At 40.1% G+C, this 26,716-nt stretch overlaps 2 protein-coding genes across 7 annotated transcripts in view; both read right to left on the reverse strand.

Annotated features, from left to right (window-relative positions):
• Window positions 1-5,797, reverse strand: part of LOC133610673 (uncharacterized) — a 13,152-nt gene extending 7,355 nt beyond the window's left edge. The window contains exons 1-2 of one of the 2 annotated variants that reach the window (XM_061967176.1): window positions 5,609-5,797; window positions 2,051-4,581 (exon numbers count right to left, since the gene is read on the reverse strand). In XM_061967176.1, coding sequence (XP_061823160.1) covers window positions 2,051-4,576 — 2,526 coding nt within the window. In that variant the 5' untranslated portion in view covers window positions 4,577-4,581; window positions 5,609-5,797. Of the gene's footprint in view, window positions 1-2,050; window positions 4,582-5,234; window positions 5,577-5,608 lie in introns of those variants that run through there. The other variant, XM_061967175.1, reaches the window with a different exon arrangement.
• A 2,840-nt stretch (window positions 5,798-8,637) lies between these two features.
• Window positions 8,638-26,716, reverse strand: part of mprip (myosin phosphatase Rho interacting protein) — a 78,542-nt gene continuing 60,463 nt past the window's right edge. For 2 of the 5 annotated variants that reach the window (XM_061967170.2, XM_061967169.2), the window contains exons 16-24: window positions 22,120-24,717; window positions 19,586-19,733; window positions 19,338-19,455; window positions 18,922-19,081; window positions 18,691-18,804; window positions 18,468-18,554; window positions 18,206-18,368; window positions 17,065-17,150; window positions 8,638-9,539 (exon numbers count right to left, since the gene is read on the reverse strand). In XM_061967170.2, coding sequence (XP_061823154.1) covers window positions 9,468-9,539; window positions 17,065-17,150; window positions 18,206-18,368; window positions 18,468-18,554; window positions 18,691-18,804; window positions 18,922-19,081; window positions 19,338-19,455; window positions 19,586-19,733; window positions 22,120-24,717 — 3,546 coding nt within the window. In that variant the 3' untranslated portion in view covers window positions 8,638-9,467. The remainder of the gene's footprint in view (window positions 9,540-17,064; window positions 17,151-18,205; window positions 18,369-18,467; window positions 18,555-18,690; window positions 18,805-18,921; window positions 19,082-19,337; window positions 19,456-19,585; window positions 19,734-22,119; window positions 24,718-26,716) is intronic. The other 3 variants (XM_061967173.2, XM_061967172.2, XM_061967174.2) reach the window with 2 other exon arrangements.

The following is a 26,716-nucleotide window of genomic DNA, read 5'->3' on the forward strand; positions in this document are numbered from 1 at the left end:
CCAGTTCACACTACACCCGACCTCTATGACCCCCCCCATGAGTGGTGAGCCCATTAGAGGGGGAACCCACGTTGCCTCTTCGGGCTGAGCCCGGCCGGACTCGATGGGGACAGGCCCGGCCACCAGGCGCTCGCCATCGTGCCCCACCTCCGGGCCTGGCTCCAGAGGGGAGCCCCTGTGACCCGCGTCCGGGCGAGGGAAATCTAGGTCCTTGAGTTGTACTTTTCATTGGACCTCACCAAGTTAATTTATTTTTTGTACAGCACCAGATCACGGCAGAATTTTAGGATCCCGGTTGTGTTGTACAAATTTATGTTCAGAATTCTGGTTGATTTATGAATTTAACTTGGCGAGAGTGTGATTGGTGGATAAGGAGGACGTCAGGTTGACGCTGGTGTTGAGCGCTAAGAAAATGTGTGCAAGCGTGCAAATGTGTTGTTGGATTTGCAACACTGCTGTTGGGTGGGCAATAACACTCTTTTTTATGAAACAAACTACCGGTACATGTGGTTTTCTGTTTATGACATCCAAGTGACAATGTTTCGTGGTTATCAATGCACTGCCATAAATCAAAAACGTTATTTTCATCTACAAACAAGAGGCTTGCTCGAGAACGGAACGCTACGGAATTATACACTCGCCTGTGTGTGCCATGATAAAGTCGCTTGTAACCTCCAGCACGAGTTTACGTAATCGTTGCCGTTTGTGTGTATGCCTGTTAGTTATTTGGCAAAATAGCTTACAAAGTTATAGGGTGGATTTCTGTCCACCTTACAGTAAATGTCAGAAATGGGATAAGGAACAAGTGATTACATTTTGGGGCTGATACGGATCACTGTCTGGATTCAAGACTTCCTTTGATATCTGCCGATAGGGCCTGGCACAGGTCTGCACACTCTGAATGTTTTCTTAGTTACCGTAAATTCCGGACTATAAGCCACTACTTTTTTTCCTAGATTTTGAACCCTGAGGTTTATAAAACGGAGCGGCTAATTTATGGATTTTTTTTTCTGCTAATGCCCATATTGTTTTGTGTTTAATAGTTTGCATTAAACCCAAGCAGAGGACTGAGATTGTGTTTTATTGTTTGTGCAATGGCACTATCTTTTGGACGAGTTCACTCACTGCAGGTTTTGCGGGTTAAAAATGTATTTGATGCTGTAAACCAGAAATACGCGTCCATAGCGTTTTTTTTGCTCAAAAGGGTTCTTCATTTATCACTCTAAGCAACGTTTGTGAGTTTTACAGTTTAATTCATACTTACTACCGTCCACCTGTAGGAGTGTTTTCATGCATATTTGTGCGTACTCTTGTAATGTAATGAAGCTAGCGTCATTAGCATTAGCTAGTATGCTAACACGTTTACGAGTGTCTGTTAGTTTTGTTAACATACAATGGTATTCTTTTTGTATTGTTTCAGTTTCACAAATTCCTCAATAAATTAACCAAAACTTCACCGTGGAGTTACTGGGTCTGTTAGTTGATGTAGCGATAGCTTCCGCAGCTAGTGGGTCCATGACGATGACTTCGGTTTTGTTTTGATCAGAAGTTTGTTTTTTTACTGCCGTGTTACAGACACCGTTTGGAAACAATTAAGGTATGTAAATAAACATTTACAAAATATTTATGTGTAAACAACTGCGGCTTATAGTCGGGTGCAGCTAATATATGGAACAATATTTTTTTCTTCTAAAATATTGTGGGTGCGGCTTATACTGTATATATATAGTCCGGAAAACGCGATAGTTAACATTTTTTACCTCATTGCCTCCCATGCGTAAGGCAGACTGGGGCAGTGCGCTAGACAAAAGTGATAGTAAAAAGTCAAGTGAAATTAGACATGGTAAAATGCTTGGAGAAATCAACATTGCATGCCCGTTCCAAAAGGAAAAAACGTTCCACCCATCATCGCGGACAGAGATGGCATCTTAGAACATGCGAAAGGATATTCTTTGAAACGGGCAGTAATAACTGAGCTGACCGAAGGATACTTATTTATGCATTACCTCAGAAAACTGTATTTTTTACATTAGAGCACTGTAATTATTACCGTCTCATGGGCCACCTTGACAGTCTCCTCCAGACCGTACACTTTGCCCTTCACCAAGAACACGCCAGTTGACCAGATGCCGCAGTCTTCGTGGAGCCAGTACTCACAGGGCTCAAGGGGCAGCACAGGGGGGCTGTACCAGTCCTCCACATCTGTTGGCCACATTTCTGAGCGAACCCGCTTTGCTGCAGGGCTGCCGGTGTTGACAACACTCTGCTGATCCGCTAGCCTCCTTTTCCACAATGAGGGCAGAACAGCACGTTTGCCCCCTCTACCCCTTACACTGCAGGCTGAAGAATCGGAATCGCTGTAGTCGTCCTTTAGGCATTTAGGGCCAGACGTGCAGGCAGACATTTTGGTGATCGGTCGGTATCCTTCAGGGTAGTAAGGACCGTGGAGATCCCCCAAGTCCATGGCGTTGGCAGACAGTCCGCACAAGCAACAGACCAGGGAACCCTGGTGCTGGCCATGACTGGACGCTCGGCCCAGCTGAAGACAAGACGTGCTGGGTATAGTTGCAGAAATAAAGCCACTGGTGTGATCCCGTACCTCCCTTTGGTTCTTTTTGTGGGGAGTACAGACCTCTTCTGGGTAATTCACTAAAGTGCAAAGTGACGCAGAGGACTGCTGCCGCTGCATATGGATGAAGGGGGAGAAATTATCCAACTTCGACTCCCTTTTCGCCTCCTTGTAGTTGGCGTACCGGAGTTTGATCTCAGGCTCCTTAGGAGAGAAGATGGATAAGGGCGGTCTCGGTTTGTGCTTTTTTCGTCGCCTCTTAGGCGTGCGAGTTGACTTTGTCTTCGCAGTTTGCGGTACTTTTTTACCTTGAGCTGACCGTGGGTTTTTCTTTGGGGTTTCTTTAAGTGCTGGTGGTGAACATTTTGCTCTATTTGTTGACACAGTAGGGCCTAGGTGTGCAAGAAGCTCCTCCGTTGAGTTTTTGGAATGAATATTTCTCCTCTCCGACCTAGCCGGGCTCTTCTGTGGCAACTGTCCAGGTTTTAGAACATCCTCTGGCACATTCTTTGACAACCTCTGGCTTTTAGGAGTGATTTTGCTAAATGACTTTTTAGAATTATTGGTGGAGGTAGTAGTGTCCAAATCAGTGTTTATAATGCTATTGGTTTTACCATTTAGATGTCGGGTTACTTTTTGTTTCGCTATTGCTCGGCCTTGTCTTTTCCTGTCAGGTAGGGTGTCATTCCTCTTTAGACTTGTCGCATTAGAATACCTAGTTTTCATTTTGGAGGCATTTTCATTGGTGTTAATGCATCCTGATACTTTATACCTGCTTGAATTTATATTCATAACTATAGATTCTAAGTGCATACCTCTGCCGGAACGTAGTTTCCTTTCATTTACAGTCTTCTGTAATGCGCGAACATTACCATTCAAGTAAGGGGTGACAGTTTTGGGTTTGTCTTCTGAAATTCCAGACAAACAAACATCTTCTCTCCAGTCAACCAAAGAGTTCAACTCTGGTTTCCTACTGTGGGCAGGCTGCTTGTTTTCATCGCTTAAATTTAAACTTGCTGTCATGTTGCTGATGCCAGACCTGAGTTGACTGGCCTCTTCTGTGTTCGAGTCATCGCAACCAACGTCACTAGCATGAAAAGAGTTGTCCCCGCTTGGTGAGCTGCAGGCCTGAGGCAGCACGAACACATCCTCGATATCATCCGGTGAGGTAGGTGAAGGGGAAACGGGGTCATCTAAAAGGCGTTTGTAGTCCATGATCAGTGAACATTTCTCTACTGGGGCCACACTGTTATGGATCACCAATGGCTCCTCTTTCGTTAACATATGCAAGAGGATCTCAGAGCTTCCCTTCCTCTCCTCACCCTCCCTTGTCTCTGGTGATGACTCAGAATCCACACCTAAACGTGACCAGCTGACATCTTGGCCATTCTCCAACCCACAGCTCTTTTCAGTCCTCCCGGGTGTGTTGTGTTCATTTCTGGTCGTCTTGCTCGAACTTACTTCCCCATTAAATTCACAAAGTGGCTGTGGAGGACATATTCCATCAATCTGTGGAGCTTTAGAGGATGAATTAAAAGCCTGAGTGGCGAGGTCCACCGGTCTGTCGACATGTTCCACGTACAGTTGATTCAGTGCATAGGTAGTCTCCTTATGCCCTTTCTCAACCTCACAGGGAGGGAGGAGGGAGAACTTGCTGATAGGTGGCACACCATACAAAGGCGAAAGCTGAGATGCTGAATCAGCGTGGATGTGAGACCTGCTCACGTAGGACAGGGTCACTGTGGTGCGGGATAAGGCATTATCTGGTTGAATGTGATCCCCTGATTGCTGTAAAATATTAGCGAGGGTGGTCTCTGAGGATGAGGATAATTCAGGGTTACTGGTTCCAGAATTGGAGTGCCAATTTGGAACAGTGACAACCCGCTGGACATCACAGGAAGTGCCACTCAGGCTTCCTTTCTTCGTCAAGTCAATCACAGTGAGGATGTTTGAGGCGGAAAGGTCCTGAGGTTGTAGATCATCCAAGCTCCCGAGTGGTTGCTCCATAACAACTGAAACGCACCAAGAAAAACAATGTAATGTATTAAAAGCGTTCTAACCAGGCTTGTACAGCCTACAGACCTTTTCTTTCTATAGCATAATGCACACGTGACTTAAGCTCTGCTTCTTTCTACTCCTTTTTGAACACAAATTGTGCAAATGCAACCACGTAATTTTAACAACGCAACTTGTTGATTATTTTAGAAACAAATAACCATACCAACCTCAACATTGGAGTCATTGGCTATACCACTTTTGGGTCATATGAGGACTATCTTTAATACACATAATTACTGTGGAGTGTTTTCAACAACACAATTATGTAATCAGTCAGTTACATTATGGCAGGTATTTATCATCAAAAAATAATATCGATCACGTTTAATTAATGTTCAATGATACACATGTTTTGTAGTGTGCACGTTATATACGTTTTTCTACACGTCACTGAGTGTTATAACAAGTTAAGCTTAAAAAAACGTCAAGAATTTGCCAACAACGTTTGACAGGTTTGCCAACTGAATGGCTAAGCTACCGTTAGCTAGCTAGGCCCGGCAACGTTGAATTGCGCCTGCAAACAGCCGGTTTATATTCGTTGAACATAATAACAAAAAGCAACCCAGCGCTTGTCGCAATTTTGGAAAGGACAGCTAAATACACTTACTCGGCTTCATTTCGGCGTGGCGTACTTCACCGAGGGCCAACATGTTCGGCTGAAATGTAAACTTTTATGTGCTGAACCGCGCAGTGTCAAGTCACTAACCGTGGAACTTTCCTTGCGCAAAAAGGCAAACTTGTTCACGTGTTTTGGCTTGTTCGACAGATATTGTGTCCCGATTCGAAAAACGCATGTCGATTGATTTAACTCATGCGCGTTTAGTTTTCATAGAGACGGAAGAGCCAAGCTACGAGTGATAGGTACATTTTCCGTGAGTTTTTTAACGTGTTTCTGAGCACCACAATAAGGCCCGACTGGATAAAACAAAGACTAATATAAGCGGAGGTTATGTGCTGTACTAAGCAGTTGCTCAAACTTACCCGGGCGGGAGGGACCGTCGCGTTTTAAACGTCCAGCTGAGAAAAATCACCACCCCACATCTCTCTCCAAGAGCCCATTCATTTTGATTAACTTTGTACAAAATTACACACAAGCCCCTAAAATAAAACACGACCCTCGGAGTTTTCAGGAACACACTAGTCTGATAGCCGCAACGTCAAGTTGTTTTTGACCATCATGTTTCATTTCCGGATATCCCTTCACAATAATGTAATTAAGGGCACGTTTTGAGTTTCTTTTTCATGTTGACAAAAATAATGATGTAAAAGTAACACCATACGAACGTATGAATTTAGACTGACAACGACAATAATGAATTGTCAAAACATATATCGAAAATTACAACTTTATTTCTGCTAGATTTTATGTTGTCACATCTACCTTGATTTGTCCTGTCCTGCACTATGGGCAAAAACAAGGCCGTGATGCAATACATAAATGAATCAACTAAACATCTTTTTAAAAGTTTTTTTAAAGCTACATTTACCTATTTATTCCATCCATCCATCCATTTTCTACCGTTTATTCCCTTCGGAGTCGCGCTGGAGCCTATCTCAGCTACAATCGGGCGGAAGGCGGGGTTCACCCTGGACAAGTCGCCACCTCATCGCAGGGCCAACACAGATAGACAACATTCACACTCACATTCACATTCACACACTAGGGCCAATTTAGTGTTGCCAATCATTCGGTTGTTTAAAATATTTAATAGTGCAACTTTATTTGTATGACGATCAAAAGTTTAACGTAATGTCATGGCTATCTTGAGTTTCCAATACTTTCTACAACTCTATTTTTTTTGTGATAGAGTGATTGGACCACATAACTCTCCTCCAGAAGGTCTTATCTTTGTCCATGTGATGTCAGATGAATCAAAAATTGAGCTGTTTGGCCACATTACCCAGCAATGTGTTTGGAGGACAAAAGGCGAGGCTTTTAATCCCAGGAGCACCATGCCTACAGTCAAGCATGGTGGTGGTAGTATTGTGCTCTGGGCCTGTTTTGCTGACAATAGAACTGGTGCTTTAAATGGGACAATTGAAAAGGAGGATTACCTCCAAATTCTTCAGGACAACCTAAAATCATCAGCCCGGAGGTTGGGTCTTGGGCGCAGTTGGGTGTTCCAACAGGACAATGACCCCAAACACACATCAAAAGTGGTAGAGGAATGGCTAAATCAGGCTAGAATTAAGGTTTTAGAATGGCCTTCCCAAAGTCCTGACTTAAATGTGGGGACAATGCTGAAGAAACAAGTCAATGTCAGGAAACCAACAAATTTAGCTGAACTGCACCAATTTTGTTAAGAGGAGTGGTCAAAAATTCAACCAGAAGCTTGTGGATGGCTACCAAAAGCACCTTATTGCAGTGAAACTTGCCAAGGGACATGTAACCAAATATTAACTTTGCCGTATGTATACTTTTGACCCAGCAGATTTGGTCACATTTTCAGTAGACCCATAATCAATTCATAAAAGAACTAAACTTCATGAATGTTTTTTGTGATCAACAAGTATGTGCTCCAATCACTCTATCACAAAAAAATAAGAGTTGTAGAAATGATTGGAAACTCAAGACAGCCATGACATGATGTTCTTTACAAGTGTATTTGCTACTTACTAGGGATGTGTCGATCGGTTGGCCGTATCGGCCAATTAATGCATTTGATTGCTGATCACAAACCGAAATCCTATGGGTGACACTGCCTTAAATTTTAGTCCCTTGGCTGACAAGCACCTAATTATGTGTTAATTTACAGCGTGGAGTCGCTCCCGTACACTATTAACAATCACCTTCATTACGGCATTTCTCTGTATATTATCAATCAATCATCAACCAAAGATTGTTTATACAGCCCTTAATCACGAGTGTCTCAAAGGGCTGCACAAGCCACAACGACATCCTCGGCTCAGATTCTACTATAAGGTAACGTTACCACTGGTGGACGATGCTGAACATGTTACACACCGAGGAAGACACTAAGGAACTAGTTTAAATATTGTGTTGGTATTGTTAAACTGTCAATAGCACTCTACGTGAATATATTTAAAAAAATTCACATTTAATACATGTGATCGGTATTTGCCAGTCTCCCTCATTGATCGGTTATAGGACCCTCTGACAGGAGGGAAGAGTTTTTTGATTGATTGAGACTTTTATTAGTAGATTGCACAGTACAGTACATATTCCGTACAATTGACCACTAAATGGCAACACCCGAATAAGTTTTTCAACTTGTTTAAGTTGGGGTCCACGTAAATCAATTCATGGTAGTCCACCCAGATCCTATAGTTCTAAGGCTGTTTGTTGTCCTACATTCAAACACAAGTGTAATTACTGTTCAAACGGTTTGCAATTTTACAGTGGCAATATAAAATATACTTGGAAAAACAAAACCTTTGCCTCGTTTTAAATGAATACTAAGGCCTACTACGCTACTGTATTTTAATGTTGGTCATGGTGGTACTTTGAGAGCCAAGTGTTTTCTGAGGTGGTACTTGGTGAAAAAGTACAAACGATATCAATACCAGCGCTGGAGCCAACCTAACCGTCTCGAGTCCAGAGAAATCTCTCATTTGGTCGCGCTCTTTTGTCCAACTTGCAGTCCTGCCTTGGTGGAGATCGAAACCAAAAGTTAACTTGGGGTGTGTGTTGAACACATACACACACATCTGCCAACTCATTCCTGGTGCGTCTTCCTCCGGAACCTAAATGAGATACAATGTGTATTTGCAAAGATAAAGACATATTGTGCAATCATTGTTACGTCCTTGAACATATTGTACAGCACATGAGGTGAGATTTCATGTACATTTCCTTCTGCCCCAAGGTTAAGAAATATTCTAACATCGGTATCGGCAAGGTAAAAGCCTGATCGGAACATCCCTACTATTCACAGTGACACATGTTGTATTAAATGCGTCATTAGACATAGCAGCAACACAATAAATGCTAAATTAAATGTTTCAACTGTTGAAAAGGACGGACATCAAAAATCAACAACACAGCCATAAAGGGTGCAAAAATATTTATTGCTAATAAACTTGTAATCAGTTGGTGAATATGTGTATTTGGTTTATATTTACACTATAAGAGTACAGAGGAATGGGAATGTGAAAGAAAAAAAAAAATCCCAACCGTTTTAAATAAATACAGACTACAAACACAACCAATCCCTCTATACAGTTGGAACAATGATTGCAGTGGCAAAAAAACCCTATATAAATTTAATATATATTTAAATTATAGTCAGAGAACCTTATCCATGTGCATTCAGCTGCCGTCTTTTGCGGGGACCAATCCAAGAATGGCAGAGAACATCTATGATGTTACTCTTAAGTGAGGCAATGCAGCAACATGGTCGATTGTTGTTTGATAACGCGATTGTGCACGTTTCTTCTCACTACCAACTGTCCTAGAATGAGTGTTTCACATGCAGCCCTTAAAGCCCAGACTCTTTCCTAAGTTTTATGCGTGTATTATTTGCAGTAAATATAGTTTTGTCGTCAAGACATCACATCCTTGGCTCGCAACAGTCTAGGAGTTAAAACAGTAGCTTACACACTCATAGTTTTAGTGTACGCGTGACAGATGCTCAATTAAAAAAAAACAAAAAACATTACCAGTAAGACAACGGCAGCAAAACATAAAAAAAACAAAAATGTCACAGTTAACTGAAGTGCATGGAATGCAAATTCTAAACATGAAATTTGAACTTCATATCATGTTTCATTGAATGATAAATGTTTTGTTTTATGACCAGTGTGTAGTGTTACTAAATAAGTCATTACAGAGCTAAAATAGTGGCCTCTTCTAACATGCAGGCAGGAGGACTGTACACATTCAGAACTCCTTAGTGTCTTTATTTTCAAAGAGGTGGAGTCTTTGCTCGGGTGTCAGTCCTTCCTTGAGACTCTAAGGGTAAACAAAGAAAGTTGATGTTAATATCCATTACGTATATATTATTGTTATAGTAAGCCGTCAAATCATTTGAAATCATGCATACATACAAACAGGGAAGACATTGGAAATATATGAAATGTTTTATTCCCAGGGGGGTGTCTAACATGGTGGGGAATGATCGTCAAACCAAGAATAATTTGAAAGTGATCGCTCTTTCCTGTTAACTATGGGTCTTTTGAAGTTCTTCATCCTTGTTGCTACCTATTGTACATGCATACATTCAAGCAAACTGTGTGACAATACATTTATCTGTCATGTACAAGGGGACTTCTAAGATAAACTTGCCGAAGGTTGTACGGTTATGAATTTGCACAACTGGACATCAGTTCATACGTAAAGCTGGCGTACGCACAAATCAGTGTCCAAAAGTTGCGTATGTTGCTTTCCAAGCAAACTATGTGATCCATAAAAACAACCTGGCGACAGGTTGAATGGTGAAGTGATGCCCTACAGCAGTGTTTAACCATAGGGCCGGGCCCTATTGTTGGGCCGTCAAAAATATCAGTTTCTCAGCTGTGGTCCGTATGGGCCGCAGTAGTACTCAGTTGCAATACACTTTTCTATCACTTGTGGCAGTAATGACAATCTAAAACAAACAGAAGATACCTGTCATAGACACCATCATTGACAAGTTTTTTAAGCCCAAAAATTTTGACTTGATAGGTGAAGCTTCATTTGCACTTACATTTTATTGACAGTCTGGTTAAGAAACATATTTAAAATTATTATTGTTTTTTTTTTTTTACTTCACTTTGTTTGGTTTTTAAGTTTGATTTAGAACATAATTGTATGTAAAATTAGAAGTTCCTTCTTATGCAATATATTCGGTTAACACTTATTTTCTAATCAGCGTAAGGTTTATGTGTTAAATAAATAATCTTTGTTATTAACACATGCTTTCATATCATTTGACAAGGTTTTAAACGCTAAGTAGGTTAGATATAATTATTGAATACGATTAAAATCAAAAGGTAAAATGACTAATTCTGTGTTAATATTTAAGTGGGCCCCCAGGCCCCTCTGTAGTGGAAAAGTTGGGCCCCGAGGTCTAAAAAGAACCCCTGCCTTAAAGTATGTTAGAAATTGTTTTGGCAATGGAAGCAAATAAAAGTTTATTAAAAATATGGTAACATTTATTTACTCATGTTTGTTGTTAAATTCCAAATCAATGCATTGACCCTCAGGCTCTTTTTGAACTGAACAGATTGTATATCACGGTTGGAAATAATTCAAATCAAATATACTGTATGTACTCGTCAATGAGTGGTAAATAGATAGCTGTGGAAGCAGTTCCAAATAGTGACATAAATACCATCATGTATGAGTGTATTAGCGTTTTTTTCCGCTGTACTGTGTCATCATGAAAATATTTTTAAGTTTTTGATAATTATTATTTATAATAAACATCACGTTATGAATTGATTATATGGGTAAAAGTTTACATGACATGACGCACACCCAATATGCGTCTCATATCCTCAGTGCTCTGCAGCAACCTTTTGGACAATTTATCAAAAAATAAGGCAGCTCTGATGCATATGTCATCAATACCCAAATGTTATTTGTCTTACCACAGCCTCTATTTGTGTGGATAGCGTGAGTCCTGTGTGTAAAGGCACGTTAATACATTTTTCCTTTTTCACAAATGATGAGGTTGTTAATTTTGTTTTGTTGTCACTTTAACTAATACACAAAATCAGTTCTTAATAATATTTGTAATATTTCAAGGATGTTAATGTCAGCAATAAATTTGATGAACATACAGCAATTCATCTGTGGCGTAACTTCAATAGTGTTTTGACTTTGAGGACAGCCACTTTTATACAGGTTTTACTACACTCACCATACAATGAACTTGTATGGTAAAGTCGAGGAATGGGGAGGGTGTGACCTGAGGTGGGGGTTACCTGCCCACACTTTTACTTCAATGTGTCAATATATGCGTAAGCCAGGTTTTAGTCTGAATATTCAGAATAAGTCTGACTATTTTTGTGCGTCACCAGGTTGATTTTCTCGTGTGTAAAGACTTTAACTCAGAATTCCACTTAGTTTTATAGATGGGACCCTAGGACTTGCTTTAGAAGTAGTAAAACTTCAGCATCGCCATGCACGCTGTTTTGTGTTCTTAGTGGTGTACGCAGTGCAGCTTACAGCTCATGTTTGCGTGACCTGCAGCACATTCTAGAATAAAAGTTTATCAAGATGTACAAATATTTAGCTTGTTCTCATATCTCCCGCTCCATTATGTTAATGATCATCAAAGTTATGCCTGAGTGTAGCGGCGGTTAACTTATTTTTCACACTTGCGTGCCTAAGGTTTGTTAAAATGACTGAAAAAAACCCATCTCTTGTACACTAATTATTTTATTTCCTAAAACACAGGCGTCAAACTCAAGGCCCGAGGGGCAAATCTGGCCCGGCACATAATTGTATGTGGTCTGCAAAAGCCTGGAAAATTAATTTCAATACATTTCAATTTTGACAGAAAAAAAGTAATGCATGCAAATGCAGTTCTTAAATCAATATTATTTGATAAGACAAGATCTTTAAAACCCTTTTAAAATTCAATTCTACACAACTAAAATATCTGCTTGTCACTTAAGTGAATTGTGAAGGGAATTATATTTATACAGCGCTTTTCTCTAGTGACTCAAAGCGCTTTACTTTTGCTCAGTTTGTTGGTAAACAATGATAATAATCAAATGAAGGGGCAATTGTGTGATAATCTGTCCGTCCAGGTTTTGCAGGCTTTTTTGTGATGTTGAGGTGGGCGGGGTTGAGGGGGTGGGGTTTGGTGGTAGCGGGGGTGTATATTGTAGCATCCCGGAAGAGTTAGTGTTGCAAGGGGTTCTGGGTATTTGTTCTGTTGTGTTTATGTTGTGTTACGGTGCGGATGTTCTCCCGAAATGTGTTTGTCATTCTTGTTTGATGTGGGTTCACAGTGTGGCGCATATTTGTAACAGTGTTAAAGTTGTTTATACTGCCACCCTCAGTGTGACCTGTATGGCTGTTGGTCAAGTATGCCTTGCATTCACTTATGTGTGTGCAAAAGTCGCATATAATATGTGACTGGGCCGGCACGCTGTTTGTATGGAGAAAAAGCGGACGTGACGACAGGTTGTAGAGGACGCTAAAGGCAGTGCCTTTAAGGCATGCCCCCAATATTGTTGTCCGGGTGGAAATCGGGACAAATTCAGGAGAATGGTTGCCCCGGGAGATTTTCGGGAGGGGCACTGAATTTTGGGAATCTCCCCGGAAAATCGGGAGGGTTGGCAAGTATGCTGTCTACACAGTAAAGCGGAAGCTCGATTTACAAACTTATTTTACGAGCTACAGACTGAATACAATTATTTTGTTGTACGAACTTTGACTCAGCTTATGAACGCTTCATTCACCCATTGTGAGCCTGCAGCACCTCCATTTTGAGCGGGCTTATCGATCTTCGTTAGGAGAGCAGTGTTGTTGTCGGCGACTGTGCTAATTGCTAGTTTGTGTGCTTTTTAAGTGTTTTATTTTAATTTTTTTAGCCTTTTTACAGCATTTTTATAGTTTTGCTAGCTCAATGGGAGCCCAAAGAAAGCAATGGACAAGCAATGTGTGGTTTGAAACATTCAGGAAGTATCCACAGTGTTGTCGACACTGCTTTCCCTACCCCTTTCTTCGACTGAAAACCAAAATTCTTAAACGACAGGTACTTTTCAGAGGCGGTATAGTACCGAATATGATTCATTAGTATCGCGGTACAATACTAATACCGGTATACCGTACAACCCTAGTTCACAGTGTACAAACTTTTACTAAAATATTTACTTTTGTTGAGGCTAGAACCCATTATTCATGTTTACATTGTTTCTAATGAAAACATTTGCTTCAATACATTAACTTTTCTATTTACAAACCCATTTCAAGAACTAATTAAGTTCGTAAATGAAGGTTCCACTGTAGACATATTGAAGCGTACGACACAAGCATTTAAATTCAGACACAGCAACAAATGCACCTGCTGAAAAATGCAACCAAAGCAAAAGAGTACAAGCGCGCTACTGAAGCTTATCCGTTCAGTTTTGCTCAATGCATAATTGTAAGACCATGTTAATGCATATTTGTTTTTTATGTGTAACTATTTGAAATAATCGTTATTTTTCAATTCAGTTCTAATGGACTGGTTGGTCTAAAGCAGTGTTTTACAACTACTGTGTTGCGGCACATCATTTGATCATTTGGTGTGAAAATATTGAGTTTCACTAAAATGGCCCGAAAATCAAGGATGTGCAAATCGATCCGCCACCGATCAGTATCAGCCAATTTTTGTGAAAAAGTATGTGATTGGCCATTGGCAAATAATACTTTTAAATGCTGATCACAAATGCCGATCTTTTCTGGCTGACGCAGAAGGCAAAAACCAAAGGGTTTAAATAATAGTGCACAAAAACTGCTATCTACCTATCAACTGCTGCTCAAACAGTTGTACGTGATTGAGGATAAGGAACTACAGTAAATATTGTATTGATATTGGTAAACTGTCAACAGCACCATAAAAACAATAAAAAAGTACAGCTAATTTATGTGATCGGTATCATGGGATCTCACTCATGGATGATCGGTATTGGAACCGTCAGCATAAAGCCTAGACCGGGACATCATTCGTACTGAAAAAATATTTATTTACAACAAATAACGTATTTTTGTTCATCTATGGATGTCAGTGTCATATGGTGACAGACAGAACAATGACCTGTTCATTCGCTAGATGGCAGAAGATGCATAAATAACCTGTAGTGTATTTGCACCTACTTGTTCATTCAAAACAAAATACAGTAAACCGGGAGATTTTTGTCATGTAAAATATTTGCCTTAGCTTGATAAAGGTGAGAAAACACTGCTCTATAGAATAAAGTAACTTTGTGTATAACATGGGGATCCTACATTCTGTGGAAAAAAAGCAGTTGGTAAACAACTGGTAACGAAGGAGAAATGTAGTTTCTTGTTTATTAGGTACAGTTGTGTTCAAAAATAATAGCAGTCCCACATCACTAGCAAGATAAATCACTGTTTTTGTTAGAATTTCAACTTTTACACTGCAAGTAAGTTTCTAGAATGTTTAGTAAAGGTATAGAAAACCAACAGACCCAACAGGCATGACGTGCATGCTGCTGATTCTGTGAAACTGAATAATTTACTGAAAGGGGCGTGTTCAAAAAAATAGCAGTGCGTAGTTCAATTAGTGAGGTCATTGATTATGTGAAAAAAAGGTGTTAAACAAGTGGCCCTTATTTAAGGATCAAGGAAACTGACGCTGCATATGCTGGCTGTGCATTTGTTCTTGAAAAACAGAGTAAAATGGGTCGTTCTAGACACTGTTCAGAAGAAGAGCGTTCTTTGATTAAGAATTTAATAGAAGAGGGGAAAACCTATAAAGAAGTGCAGAAAATGATAGGCTGTTCAGCTAAAATGATATCAAACGCTTTAAAATGGCAGCCAAAACCAAAAAGGCGAGGAAGAAATAGAAGAACGACTATTGGAATGGATGGGAGAATAACCAAAATGGCAAAGGCTCAGCTCCAGGAGGATCAAAGAAGATCTAAGCTGGCCTGTGAGTACTGTAACAATCAGACCACGTCTATGTGAAGCCAAGCTACCAGCAAGAAGCCCCCGCCAAGTCCCATTGTTAAAAAAAAGACGTGTGCTGAAGCGGTTACAATTTGCCAAAGAACACATTGACTGGCCTAAAAAGAAATGGCATAATATTTGGGGACTGATGGGAGTAAGATTGTTCTTCTTGGGTCTAAGGGCCACAGACAGTTTGTCAGACGTCCTGCAAACACTGAATTCAAGCCCCAGTACACAGTGAAGACGGTGAAGCATGGTGGTGCAAGCACCATGATATGGGGATGTTTCTTGTACTATGGTGTTGGTCCTATTTATCGCATACCAGGGATCATGAATCAGTTTGAGTACATCAGAATACTGGAAGAAGTCATGTTGCCATATGCTGAACAGGAAATGCCCTTGAATTGGGTGTTTCAACAAGACAATGACCCCAAACACACCAGCAAGTGAGCAAAATCATGGTTCCAGACAAACAGAATACAAGTAATGGAGTGGCCAGCACAATCCCTGAACCTTAATCCCATTGAAAACTTGTGGGCTGACATAAAAAATGCTGTTCATGAGGCTAAACCAAGAAATGCAGAGGAATTGTGGAACGTAGTACAATTGTCCTGGGCTGCAACACCTGTTGACCGGTGCCAGAAGTTGGTGGACTACATGTGCCACAGATGTGAAGCAGTTATCAGAAACCCTGGTTATGCAACTAAATTATAGCTAGTAATTCTAAGGAATGTTGAATCTGCAAGCCTTTCTTAGTTTATACAGTACATTTGAGTTTTGTAAAGAAAGATGTCAACACTGCTATTTTTTGTTTTATATTTCTTGACTTTCTGTAAAATATTGTCAAATTAAATTAATTTTTTCTAATTGTCTGGCTTTGAAATATAATGTGCAGTGTCCCCAATGCATTTGTGTTCATTAAAATACAATTTATTTGAAGCATTTTGAGGTTTACTCACCTTTTTAAACACACTGCTATTATTATGAACATAACTGTACACAGCACACACCATTGTGCGGTCACATGGTTCCACATTGTAGCATTCTCCTGTGAGATTGTCCTAACTACTATTAAGGTTAAGTATTAATGAGGGGGTTATGTTGCGATCAAGTAAAAACTATTCTTCCTTATAAACAACATTAACACACACACTTGCACTGGGCAAGAATGGAGCAGCAAATGTTGAAATGATGCACGTGAATAAAACAAAGACGGATAAATCAAATGCTTGTCTTTTTAGTTTGAGGTCCTATAGTGCCACTGAAAACAAGTCTTTCACACAATACTGACAATGTGACATGACAGAAAGGTTCATCATTATCATCATCATCACAGACAAACAGTTCTCCACAACTCTGTTCCTCACCACCATGCATGTGTGCAGTGATTATTTTAGCATTGGAATGTGAATGGGTGACTCAGATTTGTCAGGTGCTTTAGAGGCGGTGGACAAGTGGATGTGCTTGAACACGCGTCGTACCTAAAAGGAGAGGGGAGGGAGGCCTACACTTCCTCAGCAACCCTAACTGTCCCAGGGCATGTCACGACTCACAGACTGGGGACAGAAGGGGAAAAACAGACCAGCACGTTTGGAGTTAACTTGGCACCACACTTTTCATGGATTTACAAGTGGGAAAAACAAAGAGCAGCTCAGCAGACTCGCTACAAGCTTGCACAGCAAAGCCTGCATGTGGCCAGTAGATGGCACTAGAGCACTAAAATATTTTTTCTGGCTCCTATGTGACCTGAGTCACCCACTGCAATTCATTTTGAGGTTTACTGTACAAAACAAAAAGTGATGCACTTTTATAAGAAATTCTGACACAACACGATTGTGAGATGAGATTTCAGCATAGGGTAACCCACCTTTGACCTCATGGTGCGTTCTGACCGCTTGGCCGCCGCAGCTGCCATCTTAAGGATGTCAGGGTTGCTTTTGGACTTCATGATATCTGGAAGAGAACATTTTAAAAATGCGACACAAAAAAAGAAAGATTGACAATATATGTGACTTGGGTGTGGTCAATCGAAGGCAGGGGTCCCCACACTTTTTGACTCAGGGGCCACATTGGGTTAAAATTATTTTGGTCGGGCAACCTATTTGTGTATGTACAGTATGTTTGTGTGTGTGTGCGTGTGTGTATATATTCATATTTTATTTTCTTGTCTTGTCCCCCCACCTTGTCCCTACATATTCTGCCTCTGTTTTCTTCCTCCCCCCTTCTTTATATCCCCTCTTGCTCTGGTCTGGATGTGCCAAACACTAAACAATATCCAAACATGTTATAAATTTAAATACAAATACAGTTAAAGTACCACTGATAGTCACACACACACACACACACACACACACACACACACACACACACACACACACACACACACACACACACACACACACACACACACACACACACACACACACACACACACACACACACACACACACACAAGGCGTGGTGAAATGAACCTCTGTATTTGACCCATCCCCTTGTTCCAACCCTTGGGAGGTGAGGGGAGCAGTGAGCAGCAGCGGTGGCCGCACTCAGGAATTATTTTGGTGATTTCCAAAATTCCAACTCTTGATGCTGAGTACCAAGCAGGGAGGTAGTCTTTGGTATAACTCGGCCAGGGTTTGAACTCACAACCAACCGATCTCAGGGAGGACACTCTAACCACAAGGCCACTGAGCAGGCTACGATAGGGCAACAAGAGAAGTATCCCACACTTCTCTTTTTTTAAGTATATCTGTACAGCAGATGTGGGCATCTACATCCACAATATGATTTGCCTGAGCGGCTGGGCAGGACATATTAAAAACATATATTTTTTTAAAAAGCGCCGGCGGGCCGAACTGTAATTTTGGGACTCCTGATCTAAAGCATTAATCATTTGTTTATGATGTAATGTTTGTAATGTTCAAACATTGTCTCATGTTCTAATTAACACAATCGGATATTTTTTGTGGCATGAGGTAACCTGAATATTGCAGAATATTTTTCTCTACCATATCCTCCTCTGTCCACTTCCTCCAGTGATGGTTCGCCGAGTGCTTCATGAGCCAGCTGTAGCTGTTCTTTGAGTCGGCCAAGGTCCCGCTCTGCTTTGGCCTTGACGATACTCATTTCTGTGTAGATGTCCTTGTACTTATCTGTTGCATATTTCTTGTCCTGAAATGACATTGTTAGGCATTTAAAGAAAAGGTCAGTTACTGTTATGTGTGTCACCTGAGACATATTGATCTAACAAAGCGGACAGGGTAAACATACTCTTTGCGCAGCTTGGAGTTCATCTTTTAAGGAGTTAATTTCCTGCTTTAAGTATTGGACCTCGGACTCCTTCACCCTTAGCATAACCTTGAAACAAGCAGAAGATTATCATGATGACAAATAGGTACATCACATTAACAATTAGTACAGACTTAGTACGGTATATCATGAATAAACATTGGTTCTATCACTTGGCTGAAGATGAAAATCCTTTGAACCATACTTCCAACTCGTAGAGCTCTTTTCCCTGTATTGTAGTGTTTGTGTCTCCCATTCCATCCTCAGATGTCATTGAACGCATCTTGGTGATTTCTGCTGCCAGACGATTGTTAAGTTCCTAAAGGCACCACACAGAACAAGCTCAGACCAGTCAAACTGAGTAGCGCATACCATGTCCCACAGTAAATATTTGTGAGAGACAACATTTACTGTACTATTGTGTTGGTATCTTCACCTGGTTGTGAGCATTTAGCTCCTGGTTTTCTCTCTGACACTGCCTGAGGGCCTGCCTCTCGGCCTCCAGAGCCTGGGCCAGGTGGGCGTTTTCCAGGCACTTCTGGGAATACTGCTCTGATAACACCTCGATTTCCCGCTGGAACGAACACAGTTCCTCCCTAAAACACGGCACAAATTCACACTAAGAGAGGAGTCATTCAGATAAAGTTCAAATAAAGTTAAAACTTAAGGTTGTGGTTTGGAGATTTGGACATTAATCTGTAAGAAAAAATATCATAGCTTTATCAATACTGAGGCAAGATCTCAAGTTCTACAAACAAAAAACAGGATCCGAGTGAAACTGATGTGATGACGACTACAAATTAATATATACTTTTATATTATATATTTTTTGTCTAGTTGCAAGAAACCTACTCATGCTGTCTGTGGATTTCATCCAAGTCTGCATTCTCTGTGTTGCTGTTGGTCTTACGAGCCTTGTCCAGCTCCTTCTCAAGCTCTGACCGGTGGGCGTTTTTCATTGCCTCAATCGCTAAGATGAACACAAACATTTTCAATTAGTAATTTTTAGTCTTTGGGATGAAATAAGCAAAAATGTTTAAATAGAATACCACTATGACATGACTCCAATCGACTACTCAACCGTTTTGTTATTGAATTACCAGCGATAGTGGCTGCAGTCTCCTCAGCCAGGAGTCTTTCTTTTTCCTCATGCAGGTTCTCCAGCTCTCTCTGATGTTTTCTCTGCAGCTCATCTATCACCTTCTGATGAGACTCTTCCATTGCAGAAAAGCCCCTCTCACATGTCGCCTGTGACGGTAAAATAATAGCACTGTGAGTGTACAACTCAGCTAGAAAAGGACCAACCGCTCTCTTGATCACGTGAGCCGAGCAGGAAAAACCTCTCGGCCCACATGTAACTAGGCAGACGGTCAATGTATTAGCCAGCAAAGAACTTGCAAGGTCCTGCATGTTAGCCACGAGCAGGTTGAGTCTGTGTGAGTACAAAAGGGTTAGGAGGAATGAGAGGATACACAGTACAATGAAGAAATGCATACATGTTAACAGTCATGTTTGTATGCATTGCATGATGTACTGTAAATGTGTAACTGCTTATTCCAACTCAATAAAAAATAAAGTAAATTTGGCTCTGGTGCAATACTTCTGATGGAAAGTTGAGTTAAAACAAAATCCTCATCCATCATCAGTTTTATGATCCCACACATTTAAAAATGAGCCAGCACTTTTGGGTTGCCTCCTCTAGACTAATCCTCATTCACATACTGACAGTTACTGCACTGCAAGTAAAGAGACACAGAACACGTTTCCACAAGCCCAACAAAACACATGCGCCGCTTCCGTCCTCCAATTCACTGACGCTAATCTGTGAGCTCAGTCGGTGGCTGCACACCGGCTCGCGTGCATTCTCTATGTCTCAATCCAACTACAGCAACAGAGGGGAAATGGCGGACCAGTCTGTTTTCACAGGGATAAAATCTCCCGGGAGCTCAGCTTCAGGAACCTACTGTGAGAAGCTGAAAATCCTCCCCGATAGCAAACGTAAACTTCCTGATTTGACATCAGCCCCTGCAATGGCTTTATTTAGAAGTATGTCAGGGCTCTGTATAGTGTAAGTAAATACATTCTAGGTCATGTCGTAGGCATGAACTCACAAGACAGCCAAGTTATAAGCGGACATGCTAAAATTTTAATGTAAATGTTCAAGTCAATCTCAAATGATCTGGTTATATTCTAATGGATATTGTGAAAAAATGATTTGCTTTAGTATGTTGAAAAGATTTAGTTACTTTTTAATTATTACCATGTAACAATCAAATGTATTGGAACAACTAAGAACTATGGTACTTCTTACAGTGACTTAACATTATTGGCATCAAATAGGGAAGAATTGGGGTTCTATGCCAGTCTAATGTAATTCTGCTCAATCAGTAAACAACCTCGTAAAATGATTTAGCGACTTATGACAGGCTACACAAGCAACAAAGAAAATGATACAAAAATCATATTATCAAAACCTAAATATTTGAATCAATTACATTTCAACAGATGGCATGTGTCAACTGACACATCATGGGAGTCACCCTAATGAGATGGCATTTGCAAGTAGAATATGACAGAAAACACAATTGAAAACGAAAACCGGTGGACTACTACAAGGCACAAGGTTGGACTTTAAAAACCCTCAACTAACGTATATTGTAACTGTTCAGTGCCCACTAGCAGACAAATAACGTCAAGAGACTTATTCTTCTCTCTTCTTCTTTCGACATCAAACCAATGAAAGTTGACCGAAACAGAAAAGCGTATTAAGACTGAATAGAATATGCAGTAGAAATGTTGAAAATATAAAATATTTTTGGCTAAATGCTAAAATTCAATGAATGGAACGTTAAAAGTAATGTTTTTTTAAGCATATATTTGACAGCAAAGTTTTGCCATTATTGTTATAAAAGAACGTGTTAATTTTTTAAACTTAAAAACTCAAATAATACCTAATGGCAATCAAAGCAACTTGCCTTTGTTTATGTTTACATATGTGCCTGGGCGCACAGTAGCTGTTTGGTTCCTTGGAGGGAGACCCACAATGTAGTAGTATCGTAGAAAAATATTCTTACGAGCTTGATTAACCATATTCAGTGTACATTGTTTTATGTATTTAACCTCCTTGTTTTGGGCAAAAAACATGCAGTATCTCCATGACAACCGATTAAATTATTCTGTTTATCATGTAGCCTGTCCTTATATCTTTTCTATAGTTTTTAATACTGAAATTGACTGCAATTAGGAGATGGGAAATATAGCTGACCAATGAAAGTCAAAATAAGGGAAACCTCTTTACTTTTAACATGCCATAATTAAGTCAAAGGGTTGAGTAATATGCAGCTTAAACTGCCAATGGAAAGGAATAGCAACTGGTAAATTCCGTGCCACATGAGTACAGAAATAGTTTTACAGTACACTTACTGTGGTGTTAAAGACAGAATAAACTTAAATGGATGTTAGAATTCATGCAACACAGATGGAAAGTGATTAACAGAACAAGGAGCAGAGGATGCACATTATGGGTGGGCAAGAAGGGCAAGTAAGGATTGGAAGAGGAAGTGGATCTGGGAACGCCACAAAGGAACACAAGGCATTACAGATGGCGGACGGCAAGGACAACGAATGCTTCCACCTTTAAATTGTCCAGGTCTTTCTCGTATTTCAGCCGTAGCGTGGTTATGTCGCCCTGCTCTTCACGACGCCTCATCTCTTCAGTCATAACTGAAACTTGTGTCAGCAGTGCTTGGATGCACTCTTTGAGATGGGATGTCTGGTCCAGGGTGCCATGGGACTGACTGTCCTCAGCTGTAGAAGTCTTGTTTGGGTTTGAAGAAGTCATCATGCTCCTCAGCTCCTCCATTTCTCTGTCAATCCTCTCAGTCAGGTTCATTTGTTCCAATCGGTGTGTCTTCTTGAGGTCCTCCATGCAGTTTGTCAGTAAATTAACCTCTTTGACATTTTCTTCTGAATGGATGCGAAGTGTTTCACTGGCTTGAGCAATTTCCTGACGCAGTTTGTCAGCTTCCTGTTCATAGCTCTCTTTGACCTCATGAAGCTCTTTCTCAAGCCTGGCAATTACGGAATGAAGTTCAAAGGTTTTATCAGTTGAGTCAATAGGCACTCCGTCCATATGTGGCGCCAGGTTGGTTTTCATAGCTACCTCAGACAGTTGATTATGGAGCTCTGCTATTTTAGTATTCAGATCTTTGGCAGCATCTCTCAATTTAGGGCAATTGGCACACTCAAAGCTATCAGTTTGAACTTTGGTCTGCTTTCTTATCGGCTGTTTTTCATGCAGAAATTGCAGCCTAATAATCGCATACAACAAACAAGCATCTTTAAGAGCATCAAGCAAATACTCCGACGGCTGCTTTTGTTCTAGACCAGATGTAAAGCTCTCTAGAGCGAATGACAGAAGATTGTCATCTTTAGCCAACTTGACCCTTGATGCAATTTTTGTCAAAAGCAATGCTCTTGCCTTCATTGTTTTTGTCAACTCTTTAAGAATAAGGGTGTTTGTTTCATTATCAAGCCAGCTGTACATAGATGTCAAATCTGCATCTGTCATTCTTTCTCTCTCAGCTTCTGCATTTGCATAAATTTGACTTTCAAGGAGCATCAAACTCTTAAATGCCATTTCTTGTGCCAAACTAGGAGTATAACCAAGTTTGCATGCTTCCAGTTTCATTTCAGTGGTATTTACAAATTGTCTCAAGAATTCTGCCTCTAAAACCAGAACAGTGTCTTTTTGACTTACACAGAAGACCCCTTCTTTTGGAGAGGTAAGTAACCTGCTTACACTTAAAGTGCTTTTTAAATTTTTTAACAATTTCTCTACATCAACATCTACCTTTGATAACAAGTCTAAAACCTGATTAGTTGCCTCAGCCTTCATCTCAATATCATCTACTACTTGCTTTAAAATAACTTTATCAACATGCTTGCCTCCCTCCTCAAAACACTCACCAACAGCCATTGACTTTTCACCTACGCTAGTCCTTATTTCTAACTTCTCTTGTAGCATTAGTATCTGATTTTCTGCTTCTTTCAGTTTTCTTTTACCGACGTCCTCTGATTTCCGGTGCAGTGTGATCAGTTCACTGTTCCTGGATTCAAGTTCGATACAGTGTTGTTGTGTAGTATTGACGATTGCTTCCATTTCAAATAACTTTTCTTGTGAGGCTTTGAGTAGGTCCTTAAGATGCTCTTGCTCAAGGTGTAAAACCTCACCCTCATAATCTGCTTGGAATCCCAGACCTTTCAATGTGGCCTCTTTCAACTGCAGCTTCTTCTCTGTGTCTTTAAGGCTGGTGCCCATCTCCTCTAATGTTACCAGAGCTTCACGGAGCCTCAGTGATTTCTCATTCAGCTCTCTCTTGTAATACTCCCTGTCTATAGCATTAGCCTGGCTTTCAGCCAGATCAGTCTTTAGTCGTTTCATTTCTTCCATAACAAGATGATGCTGTTTGCCACCTTGATGGCTGATGAGCTCAGCTTTTAGTCTGTCTATTTCTCTGTCCGCCTCAGTCAGTTGGTTCACGATCTCCTGACATTTTTGTTTCAATGCCCCATTTTCACTTGTTAAAAGCTCTACCCTCTGAGCGAGCATTCCAATAGTCTCCTCTTTTTTCTCTGAATGGTTATCAATTTTTGACAGGGGACCATATGAGCTATTAAGGCTTTGCTTCTGAACCTTTCCCACCAGATCCTCCATGTTTAAAAGACGAGACTCATATTCCAGGATGCTTTCACCTGCCTTAGCCAAACTATTCTTAATCATTTCATTTTCTATCTCCTGTTGACATTTCCAGGTCTCCAAAAGCTTGTGATAAGGTTGTTTCTCTGATACGTCTTGATTGGAAGTGTGGGATTTTAACAGTGTTGTCAGCTCCTTTAAAGTAAGAGATTTGCCAGTGATCAAGTCATCGAGTTCTTGAATTGCTTCTGTACTGTCCTGAAGCAAAAGGCTAATTGTTTGTACATGTTCTGGGTTATTGTCTTCCAAAATGGGTGTTTTTGGGGGTTCAGAAAAATAAGGTTCCTTAATGGGTTGGTGAGAAAGTGAAAGGCCAAGCTGTGCCTGCATATTGCGCTTTTTCAACTCTTGCAGCTTCAGGAGCTCTTTGGTCTCCTGGTACTTCTTTGTTAAACTCTGTGCTTGAGAACTAACCAGTTCTGGTCTCTTCATCTGGGGCGTCACATCAGCCTCCAGACCCAAATGGTGTTCCAGCTTGGAAAAGGGGACCAGACAGTTGGTTAACACACAGTAGGGGACACAGAAAGCCTTATTATTCATTATTTCATTTTATCTTATTCCATTTCATTATTATTAGTATTACAAAACAATTATCTCACATTATATATATAATGTAATAATTCAAAACACAATCGATTTTAATGACTTTAACTAAAGCAGAGAAGAAAAGATTTGATGGCAGGTGTTAGTTACAAAAGAGCATGCTTATTTAACAGTTGAACGTTACTTTATATGGTAAGTAATGCAATATTAGTTTCACTTTAGTTGGCTGGTTCAATAAAAGATTAAATACGTTTCATGAGTCTAGCTACAGTATTCTGGACCAAATTATTGTCTTGAACCAAAGCATATTGCAGGTGGCTACCAAGGATATGCTTATTAATTCACTTTTAATAATTTAAACACTTGGGTAGAATTTATTGCTGAAAATCCCGTCTTGAGCAAATTGAGACAATAGGGAGTGCACTATAAAGCAACAAACAGCTGAGGCTCTGTTGATTTTGGGCGTACTCACAATAGGTCATTTGACCTTCCTGGATTTGAGTGCGATTGCCCCTCCATCTCCTGGCTCCCACTGACCTGTGCTCACACTAAGCTTTTGTGCTATGGCCCGTTTACTAGTGCCATCACATCTATTCTGCTGTATTACTGAAACGTCCCTGATTTAGTGGATTATTTTCAGTTGTATTAGAAATGTTACAAATGTATAGAAATATTGTATACTATGATATAATTTTTACAGTATATAAAAGTCAAGCATTTTTGTATAGTTCGTTTTGCTCCCTTACCATACCAAAAACTAACCCAACAGTGGCCCTAAAACCATCTTATACTCTCTTTAGCAGCTTAAATTGATGGTGTCAGTCAAAGGTGTAATGAAACAACTGGAAATATGTGATGCATTACATTGTATTGTATGCATGTTCGAAATAAACTGAAACTGAACTGAAGGTAGTGTGATCGATATTAAATTTTTTTTCAAAATCATTCTTTTGTCATGTTGGTCATATTTAATAAGTCCTTGGAAACAAGAACTTTGATGGCAATAACCAAATGATTTAAAGAAGCACTACAGTAGATGGTTGGTTTTTTTTTTTAGTTATTGTGTACTATTGCCATTGTTTTGCTCAAACAATTGTATGAAATTTAAGAGAATAAGGAACTAGTTGGATATTGCTAAGCTGTCAATAGCACTCACTCAACATAAACAAATTAAACTTTTTTACAGTTGTTTCATGCAATCGGTATTGGCCGATCTCACCCATGGATGATCAGTATCAGAATCGACAGCATTAAACCCTGATCGCAAAATCTCTAAAGTATATCTAAAAATACATTCCTAAATACTGTCACACAACATCAACAAAGTAATGCAAATATTTTCTAAACTACATTCCACCACAGTAGCAGCAGACTATAATTAATTCATTCACTTAATTACCGAGGCTCTCTCTGGAAAAACCTTCAACTAATACAAACACAAGTTCATCATTGCATGACCAATATTGACAATATCAGTTTAAAAGAACTGTCTTCTCTGCATGAAGTTAATAAGGCAATGAGAGTTTTGTATCCATGCACATAAATAGTAAACAGATTCATACACATTTTAACGAGTCAATTGTATGGATGCAACTGGCTCCTTAAGGTAACTTCAAAATGAAAAGTCTGGAGGATCTCTTACCTCTCATGGAAATAGTTTACTGCAGTCTGTTTTTTTCTAAAATTAAAATGTTTCAAATTGTTCAGAGTGTACCCCGCTTTCCGGCCGAATGCAGCTGGGATAGGCTCCAGCCACCCCCGCAACCCCAAGAGGGACAAGCGGTAAAAAATGGATGGATGGATTTTCATTTTTTCCATTACGTTTAGGTAGTAGTATATTGATAGTATAGTATATTTTTTGATATCTTTCCTCTTTTGAGGGAAATGTACGAGCAACTGAAAAACTAGAATTATTAGGTGATTTAAATGC

This window comes from Nerophis lumbriciformis, linkage group LG11, assembly GCF_033978685.3.
Source record: "Nerophis lumbriciformis linkage group LG11, RoL_Nlum_v2.1, whole genome shotgun sequence".
In the NCBI taxonomy this organism is placed as follows: Eukaryota; Metazoa; Chordata; class Actinopteri; order Syngnathiformes; family Syngnathidae; genus Nerophis; species Nerophis lumbriciformis.